The sequence below is a fragment of the Barbatula barbatula genome (assembly GCF_947034865.1).
Source record: "Barbatula barbatula genome assembly, chromosome: 9".
Taxonomy (NCBI): Eukaryota; Metazoa; Chordata; class Actinopteri; order Cypriniformes; family Nemacheilidae; genus Barbatula; species Barbatula barbatula.
In genome coordinates this window covers 22,677,286-22,689,327 of record NC_136772.1, presented here as the reverse complement: position 1 = coordinate 22,689,327, position 12,042 = coordinate 22,677,286, and the positions used below count along the sequence as shown (strand labels likewise).

The 12,042-nt window shown below is 38.6% G+C and overlaps 1 protein-coding gene across 1 annotated transcript in view; it reads right to left on the bottom strand.

The window, feature by feature from the left end:
- Nucleotides 1-12,042, bottom strand: part of kalrna (kalirin RhoGEF kinase a) — a gene marked incomplete at its 5' end in the record, with an annotated part of 110,678 nt that overhangs the window by 65,590 nt on the left and 33,046 nt on the right. The window contains 3 exons of the mRNA XM_079464986.1: nucleotides 125-317; nucleotides 2,963-3,077; nucleotides 3,583-3,657. Of these exons, the coding sequence (XP_079321112.1) occupies nucleotides 125-317; nucleotides 2,963-3,077; nucleotides 3,583-3,657 (383 nt within the window). The remainder of the gene's footprint in view (nucleotides 1-124; nucleotides 318-2,962; nucleotides 3,078-3,582; nucleotides 3,658-12,042) is intronic.

Genomic DNA, 12,042 nt, shown 5'->3' with positions numbered 1-12,042 from the left:
ACATACATACATACAGAACGGGGAAAAAACGCATCTTGATGATGTCAGCCGTAAAGGAAAGTTGTTATTGGAAGTATGATGAAAGGGGACTGACACAAATGAGGCCACGATTCTGAATTTATACCTCAAAGGTGAACTTGGCACTGCCAAAGTTGGTCTTCTGTTTCTGCCAGAAGTTGTCTGGTTTGATGATGAGAGCGACACAGATCTCAGCGGGGAAAGCTTCTTGTAGGGTTTTCAGTAACGGCTTGATCAGCTCCCACTTAGAACCACGCATGTCAATAATCACAGTGAATCCCCTCTTACACACGTCCTCGCTGAAAGAGAGAACAAATAAAGTCACGAAGTACTATGGCAATATCAAGGGACTATGATAATTAATTGCAATATTAACTGTATTATAATAGCAAGTTTTAGATTTCGACAAAACAATACAAACGTGCAATAAAAAGTGCTTAAGAAAATAATTTCATCTGATATGGCTTGTATTTTGATATATTTTATGGTAGATTACAATTGCCATTTTCATAATATCATACTATGTACTTTACCATATATAGTATTCCAATCTATATATGAAGAATACAAAGCTTTTACCATCAAAGTTAAAAAACACTAATATATGAGACACAAATATAAAAACTTATTTTGAAAACTGAATTTACTGTTATTATTTTATAGCGTCATAACTGTACAAAACAATTTGTTTTAATTCAATATCTGTCACGATAATGAAATTAAGCAGATGCCACAAGGACAAACATTTAAATAAATGTAAATATAAAGTCGTATGGTGGGTGGAAATATTTTCCAACATCATTTTCTGGTGCATTAACACGCTTGACTATGACGGTGTTTATTATTATTTTATTTCTTATTTTATCAAAGTTCTTGTGTAATATATTATAATACAGTGCTGCACATTTTAACATATCACTGCCCGAGAAGCACTTGGGCTCTTCAACTGTGGCTCTTCAATTTCCATATAAATGATATCTCTCAAAATCGCTCCATAAAATGTTATCATATTGGAGCATGAAAGGGTCATGTTTAGACATCTCTTGAGGAATTTCTAAAGGATCGTTCTCATTGAGTTAAAAAGAAACAGCCCGGCTTGTCTTTCTGCCTCATGCTTTTGAAGTAGCGCACAGAGATTGAGGGATAAAAATAACTGTTAAAGCCAGTGCTTCAATAACCACAAAATTAATAACACCCGCATTTCTGTACGCCTTACAGTAAGAGGGAAGTAAAGATCACAGACAGTCTGTGTGATTAAAAACGACATAATGGCACATAGAAGCCTCTCTCATTTCCTGCCATTCTGAGGTCTGAGTGGGAAAGCAGTCAACTACCATAGCAGTTAAATCTAACAGATTGCTCTTTTGATTGGAAGAGATACTGCCAAACTTACACTTTTAATGTTGAGTCATTTAATAGCAAATGAAAATGATACTTGCCAATACTATTACTAATCACTGCTTACATCACATACAAATTAACTCACGAACAACAAAAAAACGAAATGTGTTGAGGACACATAATGTTCCCTTTTTGTGAGTTTTTGTATCTAAAATGTCTTTGTTGATTTTTTTCAAACGTTCAAAGCATGTCCAAAGGCATTTCTGGCAACCAGAGTCTGATAGATAAGTAAAGTAAAGTAAAGTAAAGTAAAGTAAAGTAAAGTAAAGTAAAGTAAAGTAAAGTAAAGTAAAGTAAAGTAGTGTCGTGTTGTGTCAAGTCAAAAAAAATTGAATAGAATAGAATGAAATAATAAAATTAAAGAATAAGTAATTAATTACTTAATCACTTAATAATGAAATAAGTAACATAAAATACAATTTATAATAGTTACGATTACAAGTAGCATTATTACCAATCAACCGTTTCCAAAACCATTGTGTTTTGGGTAAAAGCCAATTAGGATTTAATGACATTCTATTGGTTCCCATTTGTCAAACAACATCCCACCAATTGAGCCCACCAAATAACCAACAGAGACCCATAGAGATCATTATAATTTCCTTTAAAACCCTTTCAACTCCCATAACAACCATTAAATCCAACAGCATTTCTATAAAGGTTTCTGTCGCATTTGTTTTGCTGACTAGTCCTCAATCAAAGGCAAGATAAAAAGAAAAACCTTCATGTGAGTCTAAGATTCATATGGCATCATACGGATATGTAAAAGCTGTTACGTGTGACCAGCACGGTATCGTGTGCCAGCACATGAATCATTGCCTGAATGGAGATTAGCATGCTGACTCAATACCGTCGATTCCACCAAACCACCAGTCTGCATGGCTCTACAACGATCTGCCACTGATGATGTAAGCTCTGCGTCTGAGTGGAAATCGAAGAGGGTCAGGTTGTTTGTCTAGCGTGATGTTTAGACATCCATAAAGAGCATATATACATTTAACCTGCTGATTAGGATATCTCTTGGTTGACAAAATGGAAAAGCTCAGTTCACAGAAAGCTTGGAGAAAAACCCTTTCAAACAGTCAGCCAGAATCTAGCTAAACCCTCATGCACGTGACACAGACTTTGCTGAACCACATGACGTAATAAAGTGTGGATAACTTATACATTTTAATGAAGCAGCAATACTGTTCTCATTTCATGTGAGTGAAGTTAGAGGCTGGTTTGTGTTTAAAAGCATCTGATCGTGACAGAAGCTCAGAGGCCTGTGGGCACAGCGACACATCAAAACACCGCTTCAATGATGATAAATCACAGACCGTGAGGAAGCCTTAAAGAAAGGCTAGGAGGGGTGTCTCTCCCCTTTTCATTCTCTCTTTTGCCTATAGTTTCATTCTCTTGTCGCCTAATTATGTGAAAATCTCTGTTCACCATGGAAATGGCAGCAAAAATGTCTCCAGCAACCACAGATCTGCATTAAGCATTGGGATTTATATTTTATACCCATAATGAAAGTAAATCTATGGATTAACATGAGGCAGACCTGGGTACAGTGGACAGGTATGTGACGAGCCGTCTCAGGTCCTCCTGTTTTATTCGGTCATGGTTACTCCGAGCGGGGAAAGTCAAGATAGGACCGCCTCTTTTATCACGACCTCCTGCAAAAAGAGAACAGCCCAGAGACCATGAAGTGTTATTTTTGTGAGTGGATGAAGCAGAATCGCTAACCAAAATGACTGGGAATGCCTACACACGTTGATTCCGGCTCTTTGCGAATTACCCACACAGGATTGATATCTACAGTATGTAAAGCTTAGAAATCCTGCATCTAGGGTTCATCTTCTCTCCACAACGCCATTACAGCGGTAAGCCAATAGAGAGAGTTAACACAAAACTCTTAGCAACGGCTTAGCATCATCAAGTTTTCTCTGACCATAACAGCAACATCTTTTATTAATAAACAGAGAGGACTTTGTAACATCGTGGACACGAAATGATAAAAGCGAGCATGACTACCCAAAACAAGGGAACGAATTGGCAAAATGTGCTGACGTATCGCATTGCTTTTCTTAACTGGTACATTCAGAGTTCGTGAGTAACTTTATGTCTTACTTTTCGTCTACACGTCAAACACTGAGAGCATCTCAGAGATCTCATACTCACCTGATACAAATGCTATTTTCTCCCTCAGCACAGGAAGAACATCAGACGCTTTAATGGCTTCGCTTCTGAAAGACCCTGCGAATGAAAAATGGTGAAAAACAGAGATTACTTCAAATGCTTTTATCTGTAACCTCATTATGATACATCACATTCCCTCACATTCCACATCTGATCCTTAATGGAATAGCTCACCCAAGAAATTGATTTATCATAGTAGGAATAGAAATGACTGTCAATGGGAACCATTTTTGGACGAACTGTTCCGTTAAACATGAAACTCAAAAAAAGTATAATCTTTCAGATCTCCATATTAAACTGAGATCACCTCAAATAATACGGATTGAAGAAACGCTCAGGAAAACTGTGAGAAGTGAGTTCTCTTGAATTATGAAAGAGAAACCTCGAACCAATCAAATCTTACCCACGGCCTTCGGTAAACACTCATCTGATCTTTTCTATCTTGTACTCAACTCATCTACCTCTACTTATCACGATGTCATATATGTTCCTCTCGCTGTCTCTTTCTTTCTCTCTCAGGACTGAGCTGGCTATCATGATGGAGAGAGACAGGGATGAGAGAAGACCCATAAATGCTCTTCTGCAGGATTAGTGTCTGGACTGCTACGTTCGACTCGAGGTGTCCCTCAGGAGCTTCGCGGAAGTGAATCAATGCTGCTGAGCCTTCATATTAAACACCAGCTCTGCTAATGAACAACTACATTAGAGCGTAAGGGCCGTGGTAATGAAGAAGCTGCTTCAGTAAGATGAGAGACATCTGGTTAACGCAGGACGTAAATTAAAAGATGATTACAATCTAACCGTGTGTCCTGAATGTCTTATAATATTACATGACTATCTATATACTACCCTCAATATATTGTACTACTTCCTGAATACTGGTCTACAAATACACTATATCACTATGTAGTCCAATGGTGGTGAGCCAGGAGAAATAATGGTAAACCAAATGAGGAAATAAAGACAGGGATTTGGATTGGATTACAAAAAGACTGAAGTTCAGACAGTTCCGATTTGGAGCCCCATTACAGTAATATGAGAGAAAGCATCACATCAAAGAACGCCTCCCGTCTGTATCACTTGAAAGACCTGCATTAGTGCTCAACTTGTCTGTCCTCCATAAGCGAGGCTGGAAAATGTATGAAGGTACAGGGGAAGTGCACTTGACTGTACCTCCCCCTCCCAGATATTCAAAACATTCACATTTCATCCATCTTGCTTTAGAAAGTATAAAAGCAGCCCATCGTGTTTTGAATAACATGAATATTCTCTGTTGCATGCTTTTCAGGTTTGCTCTTTCGCATTTATCATCTCATTACAATGTTAATAAAGCCGTCAGCGACTGTGTTGCGTCTTCATTTCCTTTCACATAAAGACGATTCGCGTCAGCAAAAGAATTGGAATGAAAATAAGCCGTATTTTGATGAAAAGCAAACCAAGATGTAAATACATTTGTTCAAGTATGTATAGTTGTAATAGAGGATTCAACTGTCTCATAGCTCAGAATAGGATTAGATTGCTAAACAAATGTATCAGCGATGAACGTGACATCTTTACGGCCCCATTTTCATTCACTGAACAGAAAGCTTCGTTTTATTCTTCATTTAGAGACAGCTGGCGGTTCTGAATGAATGTTGTAACGGGTGCACACGTGAACAGGAAGTAAAGTGACCTGCGCATGCGTCTTCGCCGATTACGATGCATTTACTTCAATGAAACACACGTAAGAGATGAAAGTGTTGATGATTTACCTTGGATTCGAGCAGGAGTGAACCTGCAAAGTACTTGCACATTGCGACTGGAATCAGAGCATGCAATGCGCGTACAGTAAACCCGAATGTTGTTTAATCTGCTGTGCATAATAGCACCAAATGAATAAAAACACAATATAATGCCCCGTGTTCTGTTTTCTGTCATGCGCAGTGCACGTTTTTGATGATGTAAGACGAACGCAAACGCACCAGGGTTCGATAGAATCAAGTTGAGTGTGAAACGAAAAACAATGCTTCGGGGGCTCAGGGAACAATGGCACTTAGGTTCGGAGCGAAGCAAACATGCCCGATGTGAATACTCTCTGAACTAAGAAGGCTTCAACATAACTATCTCCTGCTATCTGACAATTTCCCACCCACAATCTCACATTTGACCTTCATTCTTTGATGACAAACACTTTTTAATGTCTGACAGTAAAAGCCTCATGGAAGTCATGCAAGCCCACATGCAAAAGAACAGCGCTGTCTATAAAGTGTGATGAAGAATTGATGTCACGTTGCTAATTACAAGCCAAGAGAGGAATCAATGTGCCACCAGGACCACCAATATGACCCGCGGCCACCGAGCCTATTACTAATGCCCTGAAACACACACTCAACACACAATACACAAACACACCGACATGAAGAAACCATTCCGACGCGTGAAATGTAGGTCTTTAATGTAAGCAATAAGGCACAAGAGGCTTTGCTTCATTGCAAATAAATCACAGTTGAGTGTGAGTTATTCTCAAATAAAGCACAGCTATTGACCAATCAGAATCAAGGGCTGGAACTAGCGTTTTAGTAATCTTCAGTATAAACAGGAATGATAAGAAACGACGATTGCATACAAACAAAATACGTTGTCACACATGAACCATTTGACACAGACAGACAGGAATGTGGACTGTACAAATACCTGTCTCTCTTCTGCTGATGAGATAGGAAGACAGCATTCCACACCTGTATGTCCATATAGTGAATGATGAATCTAATACAAACAAGTCTTCACTAAAGTATACAAACATGCCTGCATGCACAAGCTCTACAGAACAGTCTATCGCTTCGAGCCCTACTGTGTCATTCTTTATGTTTGGTGGGTAATTATTACCGTCCAATCAGGAGCTTGTAGGATATTGACAAGATTATGGGTGAAAGGATGCCATGAGCCTGTGTGTGTGTGTGTGTGTGTGTGTCTAACCAAGGTCTTTGGCATAACAGATGGATAGAAATTGATCGGTGACTGGAATTACAACACAGCGTTATTACACACACACACACACACACACATAGTACACATTTTTACACAATATGATGTACAGTTTTGTAAAATTTTAGTCATCATGATCTAATCAGCCTTTGTTGCTATTTATATGCAGCTTACGCTATAAACAAATATATTTACAGAACTTCTCAAGTATTTCTGAAATACGATCAAAAACTGTCAAATTACAGCAAATTTAAGTGTAATTTTACTGAAAACACTGTTTATTTTACAGTACATTTCTGTTTTGAAATATTTCTTTTGAAATACAGAAATTACAGTAAAATACCTCAAATTCCAAGAAAAACGGGCAAAGAGTAATTTTACAGGAATTTTTTTATGGAATATTTCCCGGTGACCCAGCTTCCAAAAAATGTCAGATTTTGTAACAGGATTTTTCACAGTGTGTTTCAGCTAGACACTAACGTGTGTGCTTGCGTGTGTAAAATTCAGAGCTCCTCCAGAGCTAAAGAGACAAATTGACAAAAGACACACTTCTGGCTATCCCATAATTCCCATTAGACTACAATCGCTACAAGCCGTTGCACACAATTTACACTGAACAAGGACGAACACACATCAGTTAACTTCCTCTGTTCATGCCAGGAAACACACACATACAGTACACACACACACATGAATCATTGTTAATTACTTATCAATGCAAAGAAAAAGATGTACAGCAGCACGCTGCCTTGAATAGTCTGATCTGATTTTATTATGTGAGGTGAAAAAAGCTTTTATGACCGGAGAGATGCAGTTCAGACATACAGGAGACGATTAATAAATGACATAACAACATTTTTCATGTGAGCTTCAAAACAAAGGGATAACCGAGAGTCTGTTAGCAATTATGTGAAGGAGAGAAAGAGAAATCCATATGTTCTTCATTAATCATCCCAGTGAATACTCTGATTGTCCCCATCACAACATCTCCAGTTGTCTCTCTTGGTCTCTGTTTTCTTCCCTTTTGTTTTTCTACAGCTTTATTTCCACCGTGCAAGCGTTTCAGACTCATGGCTAAAGTAAAGTACAGTTGATGTTTCATTTCAAATTTGTAAATAGGTGTCGGAGCCGATAGCCTTGTGGTTAGTGCTCCGGCATATGTTGCGTCCGGGCGACCCAAGTTTGAGTCCCGGATCGTGGTCCTTTTCTGATCCCACCCCCTCTCCGGCCCACTTGGTTTCCTGTCCCCTCACTGTTACTGTCCAAATAAAGTCTGTCCCCCAATAAAAAAATTGGGAAATTGGATCACACAGGACGGATCTTCACCCTAAGGGAAAGTTCACCCAAAAACTTTGTGTGATTTTTATACTCACCCCCATGACGTTAAACATGCTCAGAGAACTTCCGGTGTCTTCGGTGCACAAATAAAGATATTACGGTGACATCCGAGAGATTTCCAGGCTTCCTCATAGACATCATGGTGTCAGTTTTTGCCAAGATCCAGAAAAGTACTAAAGACATGGTCCATTGAGCCACTATGCGTGGATTAAATGATATTTAATGCCCCTCTGGAGAGGCCTAGAAATCTCGGATTAGAAATGCAGTCAAAGGGATGCACAAGCATGCTTTAATTCTGATGTAGTTGTGTGGGAATCCGGATAGTCTCACTCAAGAGAAGAATGAGGAAACAGGAATTAAACTTGAAAAACAGTTTACTGCAGCTGTTGCTCCAAAAATGTCCAAACAAGACATTTGATATTGCCCTCAGCTCTCCAAATAATATCATGGGTACGATGACCTCACATTTAACAGCATCTGCATCCACACCACTTACAAAACGTACTGTGTTGGTATCAGATGTACCTTAAATGAAAGTAACGCCACATGGTATTTTAACGGTATACTATGGTGTGTTCTATACTACGGGACTGAAATTTACCAAACAATGTAGACACAAATGAAACAGTCCAGGAATCATTTGAAAGAACGTTTTCTTCTCTCCCGTCCTGTTTTAGTAACGCTCTGAATATATTGGGATTCCTCTAGAGACGCTGTAGCTTCACGAATCGCTCTGTCACTATAGCGGATGGAATTCTCTGCTAATGTTGGATGTGTCCTCATTAGCTTTTCCTGCGGCTACCTGTGGGAACCTGATATCCCGGGTGGGAAACAGACAGACGGGAAGGCTTGTTATCCGCAGAGCTACTGTCACTAGTCATTACTGCTCCCCATTTCTAAAGTTTCATACACACGCTAAAGTACTCAAAATCACTGCCAATGCACGACTTTCAGACTGTGGCCACTATCCATAGTCTACATACAGTAGAAAGCAAACTTGTATAAAGCATTTCGTATAAATGACATGTATTACTAAGGAAAAGACCCCATAAGAGTGGACAAAGTATTTTAGGAAAACTACAAATCAATGCAAACACCTTTGATGGTCCAGAAACTTGCTTCTACTGAAGCTCAACAGTATGAGATGCTATAGGTGTAATAGTCATTGGTAAAAAGTTATAGGGAAATGAAAAATACATTTGGACGAATGCTTGTAACCAAACAGTTCTTGGACCCCATTGACTATCATAGTAGGAAAAAACACAATGGTAGTCAAAGGTCCCCGAGTACTGTTTGCTGCTTCGTTCTTCAAAATATCTTCTTTTGTGTTTAACGGTAATTTTTCCTACTATGGTAGTCCAAGAACTGTTCGCTTTTTAAGGATTCGTCCAAATATCTTTCTCTGCGTTCATCACATAAAATGAACTTATACAGATTTGGAACAACTTGAAATTGAGGAAATGATGACAGAATTCCTATTTTTGGGAGAACTAGCCCTTTAACCGATAAGCAGCAGTATTAGACCCAGCTTATCCTGTTTTATAAAAACACCTTAAACAATCTCTGAACAGACGCCCGTGTGAGATTGAAGGAAGCTCTCCAAATAGCTGACATTGAGGAATGAACTGAACAGCTATTGTTATTCACCCAGTGTCATACTGAAGTCTGAGTTAATGAGCCTTGACCAAATGCAGAGTGAGGACACATGCAGAACATTTTCTAAAAGAGGCAGAGAGTGTATTTACCCACACTGACACTACACTTGACTGCCCTGGAGGATAAATCTCAGATGGGAAATGGGGCAAGGTTAAATTGAGCCTGTGTGTATGTGCGTAAATCAAAATGCCAAAATCCATTTTACCCACTGTGCCTCTTCCCACTGGTGTCAATCAGCCTGTAACGGAGCAATGGAGCGTTCAGAATCTGTCAATCACCTCCTTTTGTTCTCCCACTTCCTGGAATACTGAAAAATCTTGATGTATACAGCACTAGACTTATATTTTAAGACCATGAGGGGACTGTCAAAGTCTGTTCCATCAAGAAATCTGCTAGTCCAGACCGATCAACTCTTGAATAATTGATGTTTTGAGTTGGCTCTGAAAAATCAGTTTGGAAGTATGACTGAAAAAAACTGAAATAAACGGTAAAATAATTTTTTTTTCACAGTTATTCTTGTAAATGTGCTGTTTACAGTTTGATCGTATTTTAAAAGATACATAAAAAAAGACCAATACAATTTCGTAAAATTATCTTTTTCCAAATTATACGAGGAAATCATGTTAAAAAAGTAACAGAACAATTCCGTAAAATTTAGTTTTTTACAATGTAGTTTATACTAGAACATATCGATTTTGCAAGTTGACTGACGGCATTTGGATTGTGTGACATTACACAGAAAGTCAAAGGAAAATGAGCGATGTAAGGGAAAGTCGTTGACTAAATAGTACATGCGACCTTGTGTTTAAACTGCTAATGTTCAGTCCCAACAAAATACACCAGCGATCTAGTGTGAGTAAAGCCAGAGCCAGGAACATGTCACAAGATGGTCTCCTGAATGGTACATCACTACAGCATTCAACCAAAGAGTAGAATTAGAAAAACACAATAATAGAAAAAGAAAAACAAGGTGAAATCTAAAATGAGAAAAATAAAGAAAATAATAACACTACATTCTAAAGAGAAAAACAAAACAAATGAATATTCAGGTCAATGCATAAAAGCAGAGAACATGGGTGAACAATCAAGTCAATTAAGTCATTTAAGATGAAAACACAAAACTGCAACCAGATTTCACAGAGACCTTTTTACTGGAATAAGCATCTGTCTCTGTTGATCCCATCACATATGGTCAGGCAACACATCATTGTTCTATACTGCTAATTGAGAAATCAATGACCAACATCTGATGGTCACTTTGAGGGCTGCTGGAAAGCCTCAAAACATCTAGACGCTTCACATCTCTAGTGTCCTTGACACGAATTAATAGATTCCAAATTTCGTGCCTAGGCAACGAACTCCCTTGAGACTGGATTGCAACAGATGCACAAATATCGCCCATCACAACGATATTTGGAGGAATTCTGATAACAAAACAACATTTGTCCCATTGACAGAAGAGTCATTTTATCAACATAAGGGTGAATAAATGATGATAGAAATTACATTTTTGAAGTTGCAACGCTTAAAGTTCACCGAAAGACGACTCGTTGGGATTACAATGAACTTTCCCTAGGTTAGTTACATCATGAATCCCAAAATGTAGGGACTTTAATGGACTTCATAGAACCAGGAACTCAACAGCCTGTTTTCGAAAAATCGAGATGACAGTGTAAAACACAGTTGTAATATGTAATATATAAAGCATATTGGGAAAATGGAAACTATTGTTTAGCACATCATTACATAATAAAGATTTCGAAAATAGGACCCTTTTATTGTGTTTTAGTGAAACAAATAATAAAATCAGAGCTGACACATAAATCAGCACATGAGTTGAGCCTCAGTGTGTGACATCATCCAGTGCATGGGTTTGAATAATCACAGTTTCTTTTCTCCGTTACTGAAGATCAAGCCCTGTTGTGACAGTCCTGCTCTGAGATCAGTATCTGGCTCAGTCATGACTCTCTGCCTCCAGCACACACGTGTTCACCTCTCTATGAGGCTCACTCTGTCGCCCATCTGTCGGCCGGGTGCATGCCAGATAAACAAGGTTCGACACTGATCTGAGCTAATTCAACACTGAAAAGAGAGAGACTCGAAAGAAGTATTAGCTACACTAGGTTGGTCCATGTACTTTAGAGATCTTAGCCCATTCATCTGAAGTATGGCATTAATGTTGACCTGCCATAGATTGTCAAGATGGGCGATCCTGTTATATGTGTAGAAGTGTATTTTAAAGTCCCAGTGAAATTAAATGTCAATACTTATTTTTCCATGAAATGTTGCAGCGTTTATTGTAAATAGCGCATAACTCTGTGGTTCATTCGCTTTTTAAAATTCAGGTACCCTCATAATCCTTATTTAAAATTTGGAAATGCACTTCCGCGCTGTAGTGACTATCCATCTCAAACAACGCATGTTAGACGGCTTGGGCGGAGCCTCCATTAACTCCGCCCCTTCAACAAATCGCAGAAAAAAAGC